The 24,049-nt window shown below is 47.8% G+C and overlaps 1 protein-coding gene across 1 annotated transcript in view; it reads left to right on the forward strand.

Annotated features, from left to right (window-relative positions):
* The first annotated feature begins 1,921 nt into the window (after positions 1-1,921).
* GET1 (guided entry of tail-anchored proteins factor 1) overlaps positions 1,922-24,049 on the forward strand; it is a 41,409-nt gene continuing 19,281 nt past the window's right edge. The window contains exons 1-2 of the mRNA XM_044285885.1: positions 1,922-1,943; positions 13,218-13,285. Coding sequence (XP_044141820.1) covers positions 1,922-1,943; positions 13,218-13,285 — 90 coding nt within the window. The remainder of the gene's footprint in view (positions 1,944-13,217; positions 13,286-24,049) is intronic.

Consider the following 24,049-nt stretch of genomic DNA (forward strand, 5'->3'; position numbering starts at 1 on the left):
AAAGTCCTGTATGGTCCATGGTCAGGAGCTGTGTATCCGCGCCGCCCGCCTGCACCAGGATTACTCTTGGCGTGGGCAGAAGGGACTGAACAGACCTCTGATCACCTAAGGAGCCCAGCTCCTGCTGCCTGCAGCGTTTTGGTGTCTGCTTGACGAAACTGAGAAAAACGGATCCGTCCTGGCACACAATGTAAGTCAATGGGGACGGATCCGTTTTCTCTGACACAATAGAAAACGGATCCTTCCCCCATTGACTTTCGATGGTGTTCAAGACGGATCCGTCTTGGCTATGTTAAAGATAATACAAGCGGATCCGTTCTGGATGCAGACTGTTGAATTATCTGAACGGATCAGTCTGTGTAGATCCATGGCGGATCCGCACCAAACGCGAGTGTGAAAGTAGCCTAATCAGGTTAAAACGTATCAAGTCAGTGACAGACTCCCTTTAATAAAGTTTATTGAACATTTAAACAGATAAATAAAACAATTTTTTTCATCAATTTTAATTTTGTAAAAGTGGAAAAAAAAAAAAACACGCGCACATATATATGATATTCCCCCGTGTTTGCCGAACCCTTATAATAAACATAACGTCATTTAAGCTGCCCCGCAGAATAAAAATACTAACGGAATAGTTTTTCTCTTTCTTTTAACCCCACAAAAATATATGTTAGTTACCGTAATAAGTCCTATGTACCTGAAAATGCCACCATTGAAACTGCACCTCAGGCTGCAGAGATCGAGCCTCGTGCGGGCATGACGATGGAGAAATGAGTAAGTTCTGCGTCTTGGAATGCGCCAACATAAAAGCCTATTATTTTAGCATGCGCCAAAGCATAAAAAAACACATAAAATCATACTTTTTTGGTATTGCGATAATCACGGATCCGCAAAACACGGATGGCGTCCGTGCGCGTTCCGCAATTTGCCTTTAATATAAATGCCTATTGTCCGCAAAGCGCGGACGAGAATAGGACATGTTATATTTTTTTTGCGGGGCCGCGGAGCGAAGCAACGGATGCGGACAGCACACAGAGTGCTGTCCGCATCTTTTGCGGCCCCATTGAAGTGAATGGGTCCGCATCCGAGCCGCCAAAAAGTGTGCATGAGGCCTAACCCATAGGATAAAGGTAACACGCTTGTTATGCCACATGGTGCAAAGAAACGATGTGGGAACTGCTATGTCTCCACCCTCAGCCAGCTCACCTACGCCGTAGCCTCTCCGTTTCCCTGGACTGTGCATGTCACTAGGGTCCAAATCCAGAGCCGCTCCAAGTCCTGAGAACCGGATTCTTTAATGATAGAAGAGTACAAAGCAGTAAAAAATGGCTTACGCGTTTCAGGCTACACTAGTCCTTTTCCAAAGCATAATAAAATAAGAATAGACCATTTCTGAAATGACCCAATAGAGACAAACATTTGAGATACGTCATTAATTAGTGGGACCACCCTGTTGGATTAACCCTTCATATAATTAGAGAGTGTTAACACATAGATCAAATGAGTCATTTGGAGCCATGCTTCAAAGTTGTCTGTAGTAACACAACCAGATTAAAGGGGTTATCCGACCCATAAAATGCCCCCCCCCCCCCCCATATGCCTGCGCAAACCAGACCGCTCGCGATCCTCCATATACGTTGCACGGGAAGAGGCAACCCCCATCAAATGATTCAAAGAGTAATCCCAGCAGATGTGTTGGTTTTTCAATCCTTGATATTCTTTTATTCCATATAATAAAGTAGATATACAGGACGCGTTTCGGCCCGTCCAGCCTTCATGCAGTTGAGGAAGGCTGGACTGGCCGAAACGCATCCTGTATATCTACTTTATTATATGGAATAAAAGAATATCATGGATTGAAAAACCAACACATCTGCTGGGATTCCCCCATATGCCTGGTCCCCGGCACCCTGGTCTCGGCATGGCCGCTGCTGCTTCTCCCCGTAGGTGGATGAAAACATCCGGTGGGGGGACGTATGCGGTGACGGAGACAAGCCATCCGAGCGTCATCCGCGATGCTAGGGAGGCTCATCCCCGTCCCCGCCTGCCATTGGCTGCCACCCCCACAATATAGCATCGATAGATTGATTCGTGTATGGGGCACAATCACTACTAGTACACCGCCTGGCCAAAAAAAAAAGGTCACCACCTGAATTTAAATAAGCAAATAGGTAAGCGCCTCCCCAGTTGGTTGGGTTTCGGTCAGCGACTACCTGAATATACTGAACCACCAGGTTATTCCATCAATGGATTCTTTCTTCCCTGATGGCACGGGCATATGCCAAGATGACAATGCCAGGATTCATCGGGCTCAAATTGTGAAAGAATGGTTCAGGGAGCAGGAGACCTCATTTTACACATGGATTGGCCACCACAGAGTCCAGACCTGAACCCCATTGAAAATCTTTGGGATGTGCTGGAGAAGACTATGCGCAGTGGTCCAAATCTCCCAGTACAAGATCTTGGGGAAAATTTATGCAACGCTGGACGGAAATAAATGTTGTGGCATTGCAGAAGCTTGTGGAAAGGATGCCAGAGCTGAAGGTGGTCCAACAAAATATTAGAGTGTGTGAATTTTTTTTGGGCCAGGCCGTGTAGGGTTGGGCGATTATTAAAAATATTCCCACGATAACGATATTAAGAAATTTATCGTGATAACGATATATATCGCGATAAATGCCTATTTAGGAAAAAACACTCAAAACATGTACTCGTGTTTCCTTGTTGCCCCCCATACATTATAATGTCTCCTTGATGCCCCCATGTAGTAATATCTCTTAGTTGCCCACCAAGAACTGTGTCACCGTTCCCCCCCAAATCTGATGAAGCGGCCGTGCCCCCTGCTGCTCCATTCATTCTCTATGGGAGTGCTGGAGAAAGCAGCGATCAGCCATCTTCACCACTCCCACAGAGAATGGAACATCCTAGCGGAAAACCCTGATAAGTTGGTTGTTCAGAGTGTGCCCATCATAGGTGCACATTGTCAGGAAGGGCACCTTGGCATCATAAAGATGCCTTTCAGTCAAATAAAACATTGGGGGTCATTTACTAAAGACTGACGCTTCCCATATGTGTCTTAGTCCCTACACACTACAGCCATATTACCGCAACCCCCAGAGCGCAGCGACTGTTCTCAGCCCCGGCCTCTCTGTGCAGCAGCCCCCAGAGTGCAGCGATGTTCTCAGCCCCGGCCTCTCTGTGCAGCAGCCACCAGGGTGCAGCGAATGTTCTCAGCCCCGGCCCTGTCTGTGCAGCAGCCCCCAGAGTGCAGCGACTGTTCTCAGCCCCGGGCCTGTCTGTGCAGCAGCCCACAGGTGCAGCGACTGTTCTCAGCCCCGGCCTCTCTGTGCAGCAACCCCCAGAGCGCAGCGACTGTTCTCAGCCCCGGCCTGTCTGTGCAGCAGCCCCCAGAGTGCAGCGACTGTTCTCAGCCCCGGCCTGTCTGTGCAGCAGCCCCCAGAGCGCAGAGACTGTTCTCAGCCCCGGCCTCTCTGTGCAGCAGCCCCCAGAGTGCAGCGACTGTTCTCAGCCCCGGCCTCTCTGTGCAGCAGCCCCCAGAGCGCAGTGGCTGTTCTCAGCCCCCAGAGTGCAGCGACTGTTCTCAGCCCCGGCCTCTCTGTGCAGCGACTGTTCTCAGCCCCGGCCTCTCTGTGCAGCAGCCCCTAGAGCGCAGCGACTGTTCTCAGCCCCAGCCTCTCTGTAAAGTGTCCCCCAGAGTGCAGCGACTGTTCTCAGCCCCGGCCTGTCTGTGCAGCAGGCCCCAGAGTGCAGCGACTGTTCTCAGCCCTGGCCTGTCTGTGCAGCAGCCCCCAGAGTGCAGCGACTGTTCTCAGCCCCGGCCTGTCTGTGCAGCAGCCCCCAGAGCGCAGCGACTGTTCTTAGCCCTGGCCTGTCTGTGCAGCAGCCCCCAGAGTGCAGTGCCTGTTCTCAGCCCCCAGAGTGCAGTGACTGTTCTCAGCCCCGGCCTGTCTGTGGAGCAGCCCCCAGAGTGCAGTGACTGTTCTCAGCCCCGGCCTGTCTGTGGAGCAGCCCCCAGAGTGCAGCGACTGTTCTCAGCCCCGGCTTCTGTGCAGCAGCCACCAGAGTGCAGCGACTGTTCTCAGCCCCGGCCTCTCTGTGCAGCAGCCACCAGAGTGCAGCGACTGTTCTCAGCCCCGGACAGTCTGTGTAGCAGCCCCCAGAGTGCAGCGACTGTTCTCAGCCCCGGCCTCTCTGTGCAGCAGCCCCCAGAGCGCAGTGGCTGTTCTCAGCCCCCAGAGTGCAGCGACTGTTCTCAGTCCCGGCCTCTCTGTGCAGCGACTGTTCTCAGCCCCGACCTCTCTCTGCAGCAGCCCCCAGAGCGCAGCGACTGTTCTTAGCCCTGGCCTGTCTGTGCAGCAGCCCCCAGAGTGCAGTGCCTGTTCTCAGCCCCCAGAGTGCAGTGACTGTTCTCAGCCCCGGCCTGTCTGTGGAGCAGCCCCCAGAGTGCAGTGACTGTTCTCAGCCCCGGCCTGTCTGTGGAGCAGCCCCCAGAGTGCAGCGACTGTTCTCAGCCCCGGCTTCTGTGCAGCAGCCCCCAGAGCGCAGTGACTGTTCTCATCCCTGGCCTCTCTGTGCAGCAGCCCCAGAGCGCAGTGACTGTTCTCATCCCCGGCCTCTCTGTGCAGCAGCCCCCAGAATGCAGCGACTGTTTTCAGCCCCGGCCTCTCTGTGCAGCAGCCCCCAGAATGCAGCGACTGTTTTCAGCCCCGGCCTCTCTGTGCAGCAGCCCCCAGAGTGCAGCGACTGTTTTCAGCCCCGGCCTCTCTGTGCAGCAGCCCCCAGAGTGCAGTGACTGTTCTCATCCCTGGCCTCTCTGTGCAGCAGCCCCCAGAGTGCAGTGACTGTTCTCATCCCCGGCCTCTCTGTGCAGCAGCCCCAGAGCGCAGTGACTGTTCTCATCCCCGGCCTCTCTGTGCAGCAGCCCCAGAGCGCAGTGACTGTTCTCATCCCCAGCCTCTCTGTGCAGCAGCCCCCAGAGTGCAGCGACTGTTTTCAGCCCCGGCTTCTGTGCAGCAGCCCCCAGAGTGCAGCGACTGTTTTCAGCCCCGGCCTCTCTGTGCAGCAGCCCCCAGAGCGCAGCGACTGTTATCCAGCGCCGGTCTCCTGGCTCTGGGGGTTTACAGCCACTAGATGCAATTTATTTGTGACCTAAAGTACTTATACCCCCGTGACTAGAGTTGTCACAATACCAAAATTTTGATTCAATTTCAGTCCCATAAAAAAGTAATGCAATACTCGATACCATGCAAAAGAAAAATTTAATGGCAAAAAAAGTGCGTATTCCGCAATTTATGGAACGTGCGGCCCATAATAGAACAGTCTATCTTATTTTTTAGGGGAGAAGGAGACAAAAAAAATAGAAAATCGTGTGTTTTTTTTAAAAAAATTTCTGTTACGGCGTTCACCACAAGAGATATTTTTCAATACTTTAGTTTGGATTTTTTTGGACGTGGCGATACCTAATTTGGTTTTTTATTGTTTATTTATTTTTTTATGTACATTTTTTTCCCATTTTTAAAGGTCTGCGTGTGAATAATGACCTAGCATTACTGATGTTTAAACATGCATGGGGTGAATAGTGATTAAACCTACAGTTCACACATGGTGATAGTGCAGCTTCATGGCTTCTCAATGGGTGTGTCTAAAATGGAACCTAATTTACAGGGTGAGGCTTAACTACTATATAAACTACGCAGGTTTTACCAGCAGCAATACTTGTCATTATTCACACTGAAACGTGATTGATCATAGTTTATATATTGTGATGCTGTAGTTTCACAGCTGCCCAATGATGAATATGTGTGTCTGATGGGGCGGGGGGGGGGGGGGGTCTGACAAAGATTGGGGGTCCTATTTGAGGTCTAATAAAAATTGGGGGGTCTGATCTGAGGTGTAATAAAAATGGGGGTCTGATCTTAGGTCTGATAAAAGTTGGGAGTCTCATCTGAGGTCTGATAAAGATTGGGAGTCTCATCTGAGGTCTGATAAAGATTGGGGGGGATCTGATAAAATTCGAGGGTCTCATTGGGGAATGCCTGATCAGTCAGAAAAAATGACATGCGCTTGCATACAGTTTGCCTGATCAGGCATTTTTCAGACTGATCAGGATCCTGATCAGTCTGAAAAATACCTGATCAGTCTGAAAAATGCGTTGCAATACCGGATCCGTCTTTCCGGTGTCATCTGGCAAAACGGATCCGGTATTTATTTCTTTCACATTTTTAAAGCTCTGCGCATGCGCAGACCGGAAGGACAGATCCAGCATTGCGATATTTCGAATGCCGAATCCGGCACTAATACATTCCTATGGTTCCGTCTTTTAGGCCGGAGATAAAACCGCAGCATGCTGCGGTATTATCTCCGTCCTGAACAGTCAAAAAGACTGAACTGAAGACATCCTGATGCATCCTGAACGGATTTATCTCCATTCAGAATGCATGGGGATAAAACTGATCAGTTCTTTTCCGGTATAGAGCCCCTAGGACGGAACTCAGTGCCGGAAAAGAAAAACGCTAGTGTGATAGTACCCTTACCCTTTTTATGGGGATAGAACCTGGGATCTTTTCATCCCTTGTCCTATGCACCCTAATAGAGCTTCATCAGGGTGAATAGGACCTCACACTCTCCCTGCTGCCCTGTGCTTTGTGCACACTGCAGCAGGGAGATTACCATGGCAGCCATGGATGGCTTCATGGTAACCGATCGGAGACCTGAAATTTCACTGCTGGGGCTCCGATTAGAAGCTACCAATGCACCACCATTGAAGTGGGTAGGGGATCCTGTGGCCACTGCCACCAATGATTATAATACTGGGGGGCTTGGGTGCACTGCGCCACCAATGATTATAATTTATAATACTGGGGTATGGGGGGGACGCACTGCGCCACCAATGAATGTAATTAACCCCATAATACAAATATAGACTGCAGGTGCCAGCCATATCACACAGCTGGCACTCAGCCTCAATGACAGGGATCCCGCCGAGCCAATTAACCCCTCAGGTGCCGCATTTGAGGGGTAAATTACCTCGGTTCGTGGGGTCACCGCTTCCTGTCATTGAGACCGGATGCCGGGTATGTGATACGGCCGGCACCCGCAGTCTATATTTGTATTGAAGGTAATTCTCATTGGTAGCGCAGCGGCCACAGCCCCTCCCCTCCTCCTCACTATTACCTTCTCATTGGTGGCGCAGCGGCCACAGTCCCTCCCCTCCTCCTCACTATTACCTTCTCATTGGTGGCGCAGCGGCCACAGCCCCTCCCCTCCTCCTCACTATTACCATCTCATTGGTGGCGCAACAGCCACAGCCCCTCCCCTCCTCCTCACTATTACCTTCTCATTGGTGGCACAGCGGCCACAGCCCCTCCCCTCCTCCTCACTATTGCCTTCTCATTGGTGGCGCAGCGGCAGCCGGATCACAGTGGGGAGGGACTCTCTCCTCCACTGTGACGGCTGTAATGTGCGCCGGACGTTTTAGAGGCATTCAGCACTGTGACGTGTGTCTGCCCCTATGACGTCACTAAAATACAGCGGTAATTAAGAAATGCCGATATCGCCGTTTTTTTAATACCGCTGTATATATTTAATACCGGTATATTGCCCAACCCTAAGGCGGTGCATATTGTCAATTCACAATTCAGGAATAAGCTCTCATACGTAGCCAAGTATTCCTGGTGGTAATTCATGCATGGTGTAAAGGCTCATTTAGACGAGTAGATAATCGTTCAGGTGATCGATGACACAGGTCACCTACTGACACAACGCCAATGATAACCACAAGCCTTTACCATTTTTTTCGCGTTATAAGATGCACCTAGGTTTTAAAGGAGGAAAATCAGAAAAAAATATTTTTCATAAGACCTCAACTCAGACCCCCCAATCTTCATCAGATGTCAGTTCAGAACCCCAATCTTCATCCTACCACCAATTTTTAGCAGACCCCCAAACTTTATTAGACCTTAAACCGCCAATCTTCATCAGACCTCAGATTAGACCCCCCCAATCTTCATCACACCTCAGATTAGACCCCCCAATCTTCATCAGATGTTAGTTCAGAGCCCCAATCTTCATCCTACCACCAATCTTTAGCAGACTCCCCAATGAGACCCCCAAACTTTATCAGATCAGACCCCCAATCTTTATCAGACCTCAGATCAGACCCCAATCTTTATCAGACCTCAGATCAGACTCCCAATCTTTATTACACCTCAGATCAGACCCCCAATTTTTATTAGCCCTCAGATCAGAACCAACAAGTTTTATTGAACCTCCGATTAGACTCCCCAATTTTTATTGCACCTCAGATCAGAGTCCCAATTTTTATTACACTTCAGATCAGACCCGCTAAATTTTTATTAGACCTCATATCAGACCCCCATTTAGACTCCTAATCTTTATTACACTTCAGATTAGACCCCCTCAATTTTATTAGATCTCATATCAGACCCCCAATCAGACTCCCAATCTTTATTACACCTCAGAATAGACTCCCAAATTTTTATTAGACCTCAGATCAGACCCCCAATCTTTATTAGACCTCAAATAGGACCCCCAATCTTTGTCAGACATTGCGATATTTCGAATGCCGAATCCGGCACTAATACATTCCTATGGTTCCGTCTTTTAGGCCGGAGATAAAACCGCAGCATGCTGCGGTATTATCTCCGTCCTGAACAGTCAAAAAGACTGAACTGAAGACATCCTGATGCATCCTGAACGGATTTATCTCCATTCAGAATGCATGGGGATAAAACTGATCAGTTCTTTTCCGGTATAGAGCCCCTAGGACGGAACTCAGTGCGGAAAAGAAAAACGCTAGTGTGATAGTACCCTTACCCTTTTTATGGGGATAGAACCTGGGATCTTTTCATCCCTTGTCCTATGCACCCTAATAGAGCTTCATGAGGGTGAATAGGACCTCACACTCTCCCTGCTGCCCTGTGCTTTGTGCACACTGCAGCAGGGAGATTACCATGGCAGCCATGGATGGCTTCATGGTAACCGATCGGAGACCTGAAATTTCACTGCTGGGGCTCCGATTAGAAGCTACCAATGCACCACCATTGAAGTGGGTAGGGGACCCTGTGGCCACTGCCACCAATGATTATAATACTGGGGGGCTTGGGTGCACTGCGCCACCAATGATTATAATTTATAATACTGGGGTATGGGGGGGACGCACTGCGCCACCAATGAATGTAATTAACCCCATAATACAAATATAGACTGCAGGTGCCAGCCATATCACACAGCTGGCACTCAGCCTCAATGACAGGGATCCCGCCGAGCCAATTAACCCCTCAGGTGCCGCATTTGAGGGGTAAATTACCTCGGTTCGTGGGGTCACCGCTTCCTGTCATTGAGACCGGATGCCGGGTATGTGATACGGCCGGCACCCGCAGTCTATATTTGTATTGAAGGTAATTCTCATTGGTAGCGCAGCGGCCACAGCCCCTCCCCTCCTCCTCACTATTACCTTCTCATTGGTGGCGCAGTGGCCACAGCCCCTCCCCTCCTCCTCACTATTACCTTCTCATTGGTGGCGCAGCGGCCACAGCCCCTCCCCTCCTCCTCACTATTACCATCTCATTGGTGGCGCAACAGCCACAGCCCCTCCCCTCCTCCTCACTATTACCTTCTCATTGGTGGCACAGCGGCCACAGCCCCTCCCCTCCTCCTCACTATTGCCTTCTCATTGGTGGCGCAGCGGCAGCCGGATCACAGTGGGGAGGGACTCTCTCCTCCACTGTGACGGCTGTAATGTGCGCCGGACGTTTTAGAGGCATTCAGCACTGTGACGTGTGTCTGCCCCTATGACGTCACTAAAATACAGCGGTAATTAAGAAATGCCGATATCGCCGTTTTTTTAATACCGCTGTATATATTTAATACCGGTATATTGCCCAACCCTAAGGCGGTGCATATTGTCAATTCACAATTCAGGAATAAGCTCTCATACGTAGCCAAGTATTCCTGGTGGTAATTCATGCATGGTGTAAAGGCTCATTTAGACGAGTAGATAATCGTTCAGGTGATCGATGACACAGGTCACCTACTGACACAACGCCAATGATAACCACAAGCCTTTACCATTTTTTTCGCGTTATAAGATGCACCTAGGTTTTAAAGGAGGAAAATCAGAAAAAAATATTTTTCATAAGACCTCAACTCAGACCCCCCAATCTTCATCAGATGTCAGTTCAGAACCCCAATCTTCATCCTACCACCAATTTTTAGCAGACCCCCAATGAGACCCCCAAACTTTATTAGACCTTAAACCGCCAATCTTCATCAGACCTCAGATTAGACCCCCCCAATCTTCATCACACCTCAGATTAGACCCCCCAATCTTCATCAGATGTTAGTTCAGAGCCCCAATCTTCATCCTACCACCAATCTTTAGCAGACTCCCCAATGAGACCCCCAAACTTTATCAGATCAGACCCCCAATCTTTATCAGACCTCAGATCAGACCCCAATCTTTATCAGACCTCAGATCAGACTCCCAATCTTTATTACACCTCAGATCAGACCCCCAATTTTTATTAGCCCTCAGATCAGAACCAACAAGTTTTATTGAACCTCCGATTAGACTCCCCAATTTTTATTGCACCTCAGATCAGAGTCCCAATCTTTATTACACTTCAGATCAGACCCCCTAAATTTTTATTAGACCTCATATCAGACCCCCATTTAGACTCCTAATCTTTATTACACTTCAGATTAGACCCCCTCAATTTTATTAGATCTCATATCAGACCCCCAATCAGACTCCCAATCTTTATTACACCTCAGAATAGACTCCCAAATTTTTATTAGACCTCAGATCAGACCCCCAATCTTTATTAGACCTCAAATAGGACCCCCAATCTTTGTCAGACACCCCTTCCCAATCAGACACACATATTCATCATTGGGCAGCTGTGAAACTACAGCATCACAATATATAAACTATGATCAATCACGTTTCAGTGTGAATAATGACAAGTATTGCTGCTGGTAAAACCTGCGTAGTTTATATAGTAGTTAGGCCTCACCCCTGTAAATTAGGCTCCATTTTAGACACACCCATTGAGAAGCCATGAAGCTGCACTATCACCATGTGTGAACTGTAGGTTTAATCACTATTCGCCCATGCATGTTTGAACATCAGTAATGCTAGGTCATTATTCACACTGTGATGTAATTTGATCATAGTTTACATATTGTGATAGCGTAGCTTCCTGGCCATTCAGTGCTAAGTAGTGGTATCTGAACTGGAACCTAATCTAATATGGGTCACGTCTAAAACCAGTAAAGCCTGTATTACACTGGGTGATTTTTCGTATGAACGCTCGTTAGCGATCATCTGGCAGTGTAATACTGCCGTCGATTGCTCAGTGAACGAGAAAACGGTTGTTTGTCGGACAATCCACATGTTTTGACAGGTTAAAGAATTATCGTTTGCCGGCAGCAGATTGTGGTGTCTGTTCACGATCTTCTGCGGCAAACCGCTATACAGCATGGGGACGAATGATGGCATAGTGATCGCTCCTCCTTATACTGAGGAGGAGATCGCTACATATAATAGCACCGGTTTTCTCCGCTAGCGAGCAGGCGATTTCCATGAGGGGACGCTTCGCTCCCGACAATCGTCTGCCACATCGGGCTGTGTAATACTGCCTTAATGCTTGACCACAATTCACATTAGTGTTTATTCTTGAATTGTGAACTGAAAATACAGGAAGGGTGGGTGAGGGTCCCACTAATTTATGCATCTTACGTGTCTGACTCAGTTGGTTCATACCTTTTCAGAAATGTATTTGAACGTGGTCCATTGTTTTTTTGTTAGGCTTTGAAAAGGGCCTGGTGTGACCTGAAACGCGTAAGAATTTTTTTTAATTTTTGCATTGTACACTTCTGTCAATAAATAATTGGATTTTTATGACTTGGTGCAGTATACTGTATGCAAAAAAAAAAAAAAAGTTATGGCCAGAAAAAAGAGCAACCACGAAGCGTACCACACCTTGGCAAAAAAAATGCTAAGAGGAATATTTATACCTGCCGGAAAAAAAAAACCATAGGGTGACCTCTGATTGGGAGGCCACCATCCCCCGATACAGAATGTATCATCAGTGAGATCTAATAGGTAATTTGTGACTCCTCCGGTAATAGACCCTACTGGGGGTTGTTTCATACTGGACTTTTGGGGCCCTGTGGTCATACTTGTGGGTGGGCACCATTCCAGACAGCAACACCGCCCTGTTCAGTAGAAAACCAAAATGTCTATTCATTTTCTGCTTTGGTAGAGGGTCTTCAGATCCTTCCACTTTTCTCCCATTTTTTAATGTTGCTCCTTGTGCTAAAATGTAAAAAAGAAATTGCGGCAGAATTTTAGAATTGTTTGCTAATTTTGTTAAAAACGAAAAACAAAAAATTTAGCATAGACATAAGTATTTAGACCCTTTGCTATGACACTTGACGTTTAGCTCGGGGAGGGGGGGGGGGGCTCCCATTGCTCTTGATCATCTTTGAGATGTTTCTGCACCTTGATTGGAGTCACCCAGGGGCGGACTGGCCATAGATCATACTGGGAAATTTCCCAGTGGGCCGATGCCCAGATGGCCACCTAAGCCCTCCTCTCGGCCAAAAACCAGTTACATAAAGATCTGATATTCTCAGCATTAATTAATCTAGGCAGTATTTTTTGCTGCACTGTGGTATGTGGGGCCACTTTTAGGACTTTTTCCAGGGCCACTTTAGTTCTCAGTCAGCCCCTGGAGTCACCAGTGGTAAATTCAGATGATTGGATATGATTTGGAGAGACACAGCCCTGTGTATATAAGATCTCACAGCTGACCATGCAGATCAGAGCTAAAACCAAGCCATGAGGAGGAAAGAACTGCCTGTAGAGCTCAGAGACAGGATTGTGTGGAGGCACGGATCTGGAGAATATTCAGAGAACATTTAGTGTAGGTTTCAGTAAAGTTAATTTGTACGTTTAGGTGCACTTTAACCAGGCTTCCGGCTTGTGAGACTGGAGAAAGTGTGGAGCCACTACTTCTCCTTTTCTCGGCAGCCATTTTACTTGAGAAACCTCCGTTTCTGAGATGTTTATGGAACGGCTATAATTGTCAGTGGTTGTTGTGTGCTCTTGTTTGCTTTATTGTTTTTTGTGCGCTTTATTAATTTAATTTTTTCTCTTTTTCTGCCAACAGTAAAGGCCAGGACATCTCAGCTAGCCAAGATCAAGTGGGTTGTCAGCATTGTATTCTATATATTGCAGGTAGGTGCACCACATTTCAAAATCTCAAATCGCTCTTCTTAAAAATGTAATTTAAGTAGGATTTAAGAGGTTTTACAATATTTTTATATTGATGACCCGTCCTCAGATGGTGTATATCAAATCGTTGAGGGTCCGACATTCTTCACCACTGCCGATTTAGCTTTTTCAGGAGTAGGTCTGAAGTCGGAACTACACAGCGCCATCCACTGTGTAGTGGACGGAGATGGTTACTACACCATTCAATTCAATGGGAGCAGTGCAGCTGTAACGATCCACCCACTACACTATGGACATAGCACGTGAGGCTGCAAAAAATGCGGACACCAATGCGACCCCACAAAAGAGGTATAACGTGTCCTAGTCTTGTCTGTTTTGCGGACAAGAATAGGCATTGGGGCCCGCGAAAAGTGTGGGATGCACACGGACCACATCCGTATTTTGCGGACCGCTAAAATGATACAGTGGTGTAAATGCCGTACGAAGAACGATATAATCCATCCCAGTATGAATCCTTTTCCCATCTTTATTTTTTGCTGGATGGAGTAGTCTTCCAAGTTAGGCTACTTTCACAGCAGGCTGTTTCCGGCGGGGGAACAGCCTACTGGCTCTGTGTTACCGCTAGTCCACTCACTTTAATGGGGGCAGGCCGGACAAAAACCGCAGCATGTTGTAGTTTTTGTCCGGCCGCCTCTCGGCATGTTTGTCGTTCTGTGGCCGGACCTCCCGCTCGCCCCCATTATAGTGAATGGAGCTGACTTCTAGCGGCACAGTGGACTTGCGGTAGCACGGATCCGGCAGGCTGTTCCCCAGCCAGAACAGTCTGCCGGAAAAGGCTACCTGAAGTGTAAAAGTAGCCTTACGCCGTCTGGCGAAATAGACGTAAATGAACAGGCAGCAGGTCAATGTCTAAAATGGACTCCAGATACCACAAGCGCTAAGTACGAGCATTTATGTAATTCCCCTGTGAAAATGGTTATTAATTGCATTGTAACAGTGACAAATGCGTTTTTCAGATGTTCTCAACCGCAACGCGTTGTAAACCCTAAAAAAGGAGGTTTTTTGTACCATAGAAGTAGCAGTTTTTGCACCATGTGCTTCATATGTACTTGCCGTGTAGCTGAAAACCACGTCATGCAGCTGTGACAGTACAGAGTACACATTTGGCAAAAAACGCTACTTTACGGACGCACTTACAAAAAATATCCTTTTTAGGGTACATTCACACATTTAAAGGGGTTGTAGAAAAACTTAATCCAGCTCACCTTCCTGGTTGTGCAATAGTCCCGACTCCAAAGACCTAGGGGAGTGTCCCCACTGCAGGCTGCAAACAATTTGAAAGGAAAGGTCTTGGAAGCATGAAAGTCCTCTTAAAAGCTTCTTCTTTTATTGAACATACAGAACAGCAGACATGACCACTGGGGTACACGGAATACAAACGTTGACGCGTTTCGGGTGCTAGACCCTTAGTCGTAACGGTGCTTCATAGTGTGACCCCTCAATTTAAAGGAGCGTGATGTCCAACCCTCCAAAATTCTGGGAGACAAGGCACCCGCTCCAATTGGTTGTCCCACTATGTGTCACACCCTTCTTACAACCTGCTAATCACATATAAGATGAGTTACACACTGTGCGGGAATGTTCCTTCTAAATTAACCCCTATGGAACCCAATCCCATATTACAAACCCATAAAGGGAAAGGACAAAAAACCGCACAGTGTGAACAGCAATCTCCAGATAACAGCTTATAAAAACATATGGATAACAAAACCAATATGACACTATACACTGCCGTGGAGTGCCGATCCTGAGGATTACATACATATACAGTTTAATCCGCAAGAAATAGAATAGAATAGAACGCGTCAACGTTTGTATTCCGTGTACCCCAGTGGTCATGTCTGCTGTTCTGTATGTTCAATAAAAGAAGAAGCTTTTAAGAGGACTTTCATGCTTCCAAGACCTTTCCTTTCAAATTGTTTGCATTTAAAGGGGTTCTCTGGTTTCTGGAGGGAATCTGCCTGCAAGAAACGCATAGCAAGTGCTTACCTGACAGATCCCATGCTGCCGCTCCGGTTCTCCCGTTGACATGTGACCGCTGCAGCCATCGGGTGCACTGCTAAGGCCAACGATTGAGTGTTGTCTACATGACGTCAGCGCTGCAGCCAGGTGAATAGAGCCCAGTCGGGAGAACTGAAGCACTGGAGCTGTCAGGTAAGTACTTATCAGGTCTATAATTCAGGCAGATCCCGAGGGTTGTCAGGGTTCCTCCTGAGACTGGACAAGCCCTTAAAGTCATGTCCTAAGACCACAGCAACTTGCTGTAAAATGCTACATGGACGGCGCAGCCTCTCTCATACTGACCTGCGTGACGACTCCACTGCCAGTCAGAACTCCCAGCAGGATCCGGCCTTGTATTACGTTACACCGCCACGTACGTGTCAGGTGCAATGATTTCAAGGATTCTGTCGGGAAACACATTGAGCAGCTTATAACACTTTCTCCCGAGGTGATAAAACCCTTGAACTGAAGCGATTCACATCATCAACGTATAAAACTAAGCTGCAGCATAGAAAATCACAGTCAGTCTAGGCGCTGGGCATTCCCAGTATATTGCATACATACACTTCATAGACTATGGGGTTTCTCTGGACCATATTCCCATATGGTTATACTTTTATGTGTCTGTGATTTTCCTTGTGCATGCACAGTCCTGAGGATCGGCCATCAGAGTAACCTTCATGTAACCTGTTTTTATTTTATGGTAGTAGGTTTTTTAAATTATATTTTCTGAACATGATTATGGAGGCATCCATTTAGCTTGAGATGCTGTCGACAGCATTCAGAGATATTCTTTACAGCAGCCACATGATCCCTGCAGTCTGGAGATGAGTCATTGACTCTGGGAGAGTGTTGTGGGCATGCTTTGCAACCTTGTGCAGTGAGGGGGAGTAGATGGGCTGTGACATCACCTATTGTGACTGGTGGATCTTGTGTTATTTATATATAGGGATTTACCGTCATTGTAATCCTTTCTGTCATGATAATGAGATGACTGCTAAAAAGTAATCTCTACAGAACAGGGACTGCCAGCCTATTATGAGACTTTGTGGTGAGAGTGAAAAATACAGGATTTATTCACCAAAAATTATGTTTAAAGGGCATCTGTCCGCAGATTTGTACCTATGACACTGGCTGACCAGTTCCACGTGCACTTGGCAGCTGAAGACATCTGTGTTGGTCCCATGTTCATATGTGCCCGCATTGCTGAGAAAAATGATGTTTTAATATATGCAAATGAGCCTCTAGGAGCAATGGGGGAGTTGCTATTACACCTAGAGGCTCTGCTCTCTCTGCAACTGCTTCACCCTCTGCACTTTAATTGACAGGACCAGATAGTCATCACACCTGGCCCTGTCAGAGTGCTGAGGTCACGACAGTTGCAGAGAGAGCAGAGTCTCTAGGTGTAATGGTAACGCCCCAGTTGCTCCTAGAGGCTCATTTGCATATATTAAAACATAATTTTTCTCAGTAATGCGGGCACATATGAACATGGGACCAACACAGATGCCGTCAGCTGCCAAGCGCACATGTAACAGGTCAGCCAGTGTCATAGGTACTAGGGATCGACCGATTATCGGCCGATATTCAGGATTTTGAAAGTTATCGGCATCTATTTTGCCGATATTCCGATAACGAATCGGGAAAACGGATCGCGCTGCTCTCAGCGCGATCCGTGCTCCCTCAGCAGCACAGGGGAGAAGGAAGCAGTGTCTCCCTCCCCCCTGTGCTGCTGCCACCAATGAGAGGAGGGAGGACAAGAGGAGGGGCGGGGCTGTGGTCACTGTGCCACCAATGAAGATAACTCTCTTATTAATTCATATACCGGAGGCGGGAGCTGGCTGCAGAATCGCATAGCTGGCTCCCGACCTCTATGACAAGTAGCTGGGATCTGCAGTAGTTAACCCCTCAGGTGCCGCACCTGAGGGGTTAACTGCCGCGGATAGCAGCTAGCGCTCATAGAGGTCGGGAGCCAACTATGTGACTCTGCAGCCAGCTCCCGCCTCCGGTATATGAATTAATGAAGTATGTATCCACTGGACTCTGGGGTCGCGTGGAGGGTGGACCATAGGCGCAAAACACAACCAGAGTTTGTTTCAAACCAATATTTTTTTTTAATTATTTTTGTTCTGGTCACGATAACAAAAATAAAAAAAAACCTATTGGTTTGAAACCAACTCTGGTTGTGTTTTGCGCCTATGGTCCACCCTCCACTCGACCCCAGAGTCCAGTGGATACATACTTCATACACTGACCCAGACGGCGGCCTGGCCCCTGCCAAAGGTGAACACGGACGTAACCGGCAGCACCAACCAACAACACTTAAACCACTCCTACTCGCCTCCAGTACAGTTGCACCGAACATTTAATGAGATAGTTATCTTCATTGGTGGGACAGTGCGCCCCCCCAAACCCCAGTATTAAAAACATTGGTGGCGCAGTGCGCCCCCCCTCCAGTATTAATCATTGGTGATGCAGTGCACCCCCCACCCCCACCCCAGTATTAAAAACATTGGTGGCGCAGTGGGCCCCCCCCAACCCAAGCCCCCCAGTATTAATCATTGGTGGCAGTGGCCACAGGATCCCCTCTCCCCCTCCTCTTCAGTGGCAGCTTCTGATCGGAGCTCCAGCAGTGTAATCGCGGGTCTCCGATCGGTTACCATGGCAGCCAGGACACTACTGAAGCCCTGGCTGCCATAGTCAGCTCCCTGCTGCTGTGTGCACAGGGCAGCAGGGACAGTGTGAAGTCCTATTCACCCTAATAGATCTCTATCAGGGTGAATAGGACAAGGGTTCTAGTCCCTAAGGGGCCTAAAAGTTAGTAAAAAATAAAAAAAATTTAAGTATAAATGAAAAAGAAAGATTTACAAAAAAAACCTACAGGTTAACAATAAACATATTCATTTTCAGCAGATTTGTGTAGGATTTTTTTTTTTTCTAGAATGAAAATTCACTGAATATCGGTATAAATTATGGGCTATTGGCCTGAAAGTTCCCAGATTATCGGTATCGGTTCTAAAAAAATCTATATCGGTCGATCCCTAATAGGTACAAACCTGCTGACAGATGCCCTTTAAGATAAAAACTTGATCTCAACAATAGATCATTTTCCGATGGTCCCTTTTGATGATAAGGAGAAGACATTAGAATTTCCACCTAAAATAAATTTTTAAAAAATGGCAATAATATTTATGCAATAATTACACAATTACTGGAAGATTTAATCATGGTTACCTTTGGTTAAAGGTGGATTGTCAGCTGCTTTTAGCTCTGCTACAGTAGGACACGGCCACATCTGTGGTTCCAGCTCATCTGCATTGTCTGTTGGGAGCCTGAGGTAGTCTAAAATTCACTTCCTGTTCCATCAGACGCTCTGCACCTTGGGGGGAGCAGCTGATTCTTGTGCTCACTGTCGCCCCCTGCTGGCTAATATATTTTATAAGGGCAACCAAAAGGACTACTGTGCTCATAGCATAGTACTTACTTAGAGGTTGTCAATTTTCAAATCCATTCGGACTAATCTAAATATCCTTACCTTGGACAATTTCTGCTCCCTATTATGGGTAAAAACATGGATGATAATAATAATCTTTATTTATATAACACCAATATATTCCGCAGCGCTTTACAGTTCAGAGGTTCATGTACAAACGGTCATAAATAACATAGCCCGGAAGATGAAGGCGGTGCTCAGCGGTAAATTTGAATACTCATAAAATATGGAAAAGACCACGGCACTCTTATTTTCTGTTGCCTAAGCTTCTTATTTATTTTGTTGTATTATTAATCCATCCAAGTAAGGTTATATTTTAGCCATTGGCCAACGTTTCAGGTCTACACTCAGACCTTGTTCACGGCCTTAGTCATAGTAGCGGTGTGCTTGTTGGATGGCGTGTCTTATTTGGATGGATTAATAATACAACTAAATAAATAAGAAGCTTATGCATCAGAAAATAAGAGTGCTGTGGTCTTTTCCATATTTTATGAATAACATAGCAACAGACAAGTCAATATGTCACGAACCAGCGGGTGTAAAGCCACTGTGCCACGTGTCCTGCCTCCTCTAAGGGCGTTGTCTAAGTACCCCTGATAGTGGGGATAGACTTTCTCGAGGGGAACACCAGATCGCTACCTCTTTAGGAGGATAGGCACACGAGGCAGCTGGTCCAGGCGGACCAGGAGATACCTGAGAAAGGTACCAGAAGTACAAGCGATGTTAGCAGGCGGGGTCGTTACCAGGAGCAACAGTGCAGGACCGAAGGATGAGGCAGAGGCGAAGTCAGACAGGCAATAGGTCAGGCAATCCGGATCGGCAACAGGAGAGTCAAGGCAAGCAGGCAGGGATCAAACAGGTAGCAGAGTTCAGTAATACAAGTACGAGACCGGAACACAAGCGGATATCCAGGGACCTTAGCAGGACACAAGGACCTTGACACTGAGGCATCTGGAAAGGGGGCTGAGCCACTTATATATGTGCAGGAGGGCTAGGATTGGTCAGCAAGGTCACATGACCTAACCCATAAAGCACAGGGAGTGACGCGTGCCGGCCCTTAAGGAGGTGCTGCAGGAAACAAGCAGCAAGCATGCTGTGGCCAGGGCTGAGAGGAAACTGTGGAGCTGATCCAAGAACAACAGTATCTACACAGACAGAGCCCAGGACTTGAGTGGTAAATGGGAAGCACTGGCCGCAGATCACCACACAGCGCCCGCGACCACGGCGGTAAGCAGGAAAACAGTGGCGCACAGCACAATAATTACAACAAGAGGAATGAGGATCCTGCGCACACAAGAGCTTACAATCTGATTGGATAGGAGTATGCACTGCCACTTTAATTTTATTCTTTTTTCAGTTTTTTTAATCTACATTTGTCTTTATTTTGTGTTTTTATATATATTTTTTTTAATTTTTTTTATTATGCTCACAACCGCTGATGTTGGTATAAATCTCTGTGGCCCGCTCCAGGTCTACTGACTTTGTTCATAACCGCATGCATTTTTTAGAAGACCCGGGCATCCCGCCGGCAGCTGGAAGAGATGGCTTTATTCCGTGCCCGAGGATAATGTCTATGATAAAATATGTCTTCTATGGCTGTATATGATTGCTAATTGATGATATTTCCCTATAGAAATCTGCAGGAACATCGGTGGAGGAAAAACTTCTGGAAAATTCTATTTTTTCTGTAGCTGACTTTTTGAAGTTGTGAAAATTCCTTCAACAACTCCTTTCCATATACAGTGCCTTGCAAAAGTATTCACCCCCATGACTTTTTTCATGTTTTGGTGCCTCACAATCTGGAATTAACATGGATTGTTTGAGGATTTGCATAATTTAATTTACAGAACATGCTCACAACTTTGAAGATTTTTATTTTATTTTAATTTTTTTTATTGTGAAGCAAACAACAATTAGACTAAAATAACTGAAAAAGTCAATGTGCATAACTATTCAACCCCCTAAAGTCAATACTTTGTAGAGCTACCTTTTGCGGCAATCACAGCTCCAAGTCGCTTTGGATAAGTCTCTATGAGCTTCCCACATCTTACCACTGGGATTTCTCATCAATGCATTAGGAGACACAGCACCATGGGTATATGCCCAGCTGCCACTAGAAGTAAAAAGTGTTGGCTCCTCCTATCTGGGCTATACCCACTGCAGATGCAGGAGCAAACCATTTTTTTTCTAGTGTCTATAGGAGGCAGACACGACCTGCTTTTTTCCTGCAGGTCTTGCTGCTATTTTGTTTTATTTTTTCTTTCTTTTCCTCTTTATGCAGGTTTTTCTCCTGATGCAGGGGGTTCTCCATCATGGGTTGCCACTTTAGTTGCACCCTCTGCGGGCGCGTACTTCGGTCCCGCTGGTCACCCAGTCCCCATTACTGCCACTGCAGTGGCTTGCCAGCTTTCCCACGGGCCCCATATTGAGTCTGCTGATGGGGTGACCATGTTGCGCCTGAAGACGTCAGAGGGTAAGTACAGCTCTCCCCTCTGCCCCCTCTGGACCATCCCTTCTACCTTGGCCAGGGCGTCTGTTCTTGGGGCTCATGTGCTGACAATGGGCCTGCAATCCTGCCTCCCGGTCGGTTCCCCTGTTCTATGTGGTCTCCTGGGTGCTGCTCCTCGCTGGGGTCCTTATACTTATTCCCCCCCCCCGCCAGAGAGTGGATTTCCTGGGCATGACCTTAGACACTCGCATTTGTCGAGTGTTCCTTCCCCAGGACAAAGTGGTGGCTCTCCGAGATGCAGTGGTTCACCTTCGCAAGCCGTCCCCTCTACCTCTTTGGACGTGCATGCAGGTTTTGGGCCGGATGGTTGAGGCCTTCGAGGCAATCCCATTTGCACAATTCCATTCCAGGCCTCTTCAGCTGGCGATCCTATCCAGCTGGGACAAGTCCCAGGTGGGCCTCAACCGTCTGGTTCGTCTTCCCCATCTTGTCTGCAAGGAGTTGTGCTGGTGGCTTCTACCTCGCACCCTATCTCTGGGCAAGTCTTTTATTCCCCCACTTCGGGTCCCTCTCTGCTCAGGGCCTGTGGTCAGCAGCGGAATCCTCCCTGCACATCAATATTCTGGAGCTCAGGGCGATCTTTCTGGCTCTCTCTCATTGGACACACCTTTTCTCCGGTCTTCCGGTCCGAATCCAGACGAACAACTCCACTGCAGTGGCGTACCTGAATCATCAGGGGGGCACCAGAATTGTGAGGGTCATGGAAGAGGCATCACGCATTCTTCGGTGGGCGGAGTCCTTTGTTCCGGTCCTTTCCGCAGTCCACATTCCCGGGGTTGACAATTGGGCAGCAGACTCGCTCAGTCACCAAAGCCCCGACCCAGGCAAGTGGTCTCTTCACCCAGAGGTGTTTATTCATCTGTGTCAACGTTGGGGCACGCCGGACATAGACCTTTTCGCCTCCCGTCTAAATCACAAGGTACCGCGTTACTTCGCGAGGTCCTGGGACCCTCAGGCTTTCTTGGTCCCAGTTCAATTTCGTGTACCTCTTTCCTCCCATTCCTCTCCTTCCCAGGGTTCTCAAGCGCCCTGGTTCCAGCGATTCTGGTGGCCCCTGGATTGGCCCCGCCGTGCATGGTACGCGGATCTTCTGTTCCTACTCGCAGACTCGCCGTGGCGTCTCCCACTACGTCCCGACTTCCTTTCCCAAGGTCCGATACTCCACCAGAGTTTACATCAGCTGCGTTTAACGGCGTGGCTGTTGAGGCCGCGGTTCTGAGGTTCCGCAGTCTCTCGGAGTCTGTTATCCAGACTATGCTCCACGCACGCAAGCCCCAGTCTTCCAGAATTTATCATCGTACCTGGAAGACTTATTTTTCCTGGTGTGAGGCTGCTAAGTTTCACCCTCTCTCTTTCTATTCCCAGAGTCTTGTCTTTCTTCCAGGCGGGCTTTGACAAGGGCCTTCGGCTGGCCTCTCTCAAGGGTCAGATTTTGGCCCTATCTGTTCTTTTCCAGAAACCCCTGGCTTCTCGCCGCCAAGTGAGAACCTTACTGCAGGCGGTCGCTCACCGTGTTCCGCCTTTTCGTCCTCCTGTGGAACCGTGGGACTTGAACATTGTCCTGGGCGCTCTTTAGGCCTCTCCTTTTGATCCTTTACAGGATATTTCTCTTTCCTTTGTCTCGTTTAAGGTCGCCTTTCTTGTGGCGATTACTTCTATTCGCAGAGTTTCCGAACTAGCTGCGCTCTCTTGCTTATCCCCTTTCTTGGTGTTTCATCAGGATAAGGTTGGTTCTGCGTCCGGTCCCTTCCTTCCTCCCTAAGGTGGTGTCCTCATTCCACATTTATGAGGAGTTTGTCCTTCCGTCCTTCTGTCCTAACCCCTCTCATCCTAGGGAGCGTTCGCTTCACAGTTTGGATGTTGTTAGGGCTCTTCGCCTCTATCTTCGGTTGACTGAGCCCTTTCGCCTGTCGGACTCCCTCTTTGTGGTCCCTGAGGGTCCTCGCAAGGGCCTGCAAGCTTCCAAGGCCACCATATCCTGTTGGATTAGGTCGGCAGTTAAGGAGGCCTATGTTGCGAAGGGTCGTGTTCCTCCCTTTCGGTTGACTGCTCATTCCACTGGGGCGGTCGGGGCTTCTTCGGTGGTTAGACATCAGGCCTCAGCTTCCCAGATCTGCAAGGCCGCCACCTGGGACTCTGTCCATACGTTTTCCAAATTTTATCACATCCACTCATTGGCTTCTGCTGATGCCAGTTTGGGTCGCAGGGTTCTCCAAGCAGCCGTGAGTTAGTTGCGTTGCATGGCTGTTTTTCTGCCCTCCCTTGTGGACTGCTTTAAGATGTCCCATGGGTTTGTGTCCCCCAATGCATTCAAGAGAAAACTGGATTTTTGTACTTACCGTAAAATCCTTTTCTCATAGGATGCATTGGGGGACACAGATCCCACCCTTTTGGCTAAGTCTTTCTGTTGGTCCTTTCTGGTTTAGGAATTGTTGGCTTGTTAGTTTTATTGGAATTGACAGTTTTATTTTGTGCTCCTAATGCTTTTCCACCTACTGGCTTTCCCCCTGCATCTGCAGTGAGTATAGCCCAGATAGGAGGAGCCAACACTTTTTACTTCTAGTGTCAGCCTCCTAGTGGCAGCTGGGCATATGGATGGTTTATACTTGTGAAAAGCAATCTTTAAAGGGAGTCTGTCATCACAGTTTCACCTCTTTAACCCTTCCCATAGCTTTGTAGCAGCATTACAGTTGATAAAAACGTT

Source organism: Bufo gargarizans, chromosome 3 (genome assembly GCF_014858855.1).
Source record: "Bufo gargarizans isolate SCDJY-AF-19 chromosome 3, ASM1485885v1, whole genome shotgun sequence".
Taxonomy (NCBI): domain Eukaryota; kingdom Metazoa; phylum Chordata; class Amphibia; order Anura; family Bufonidae; genus Bufo; species Bufo gargarizans.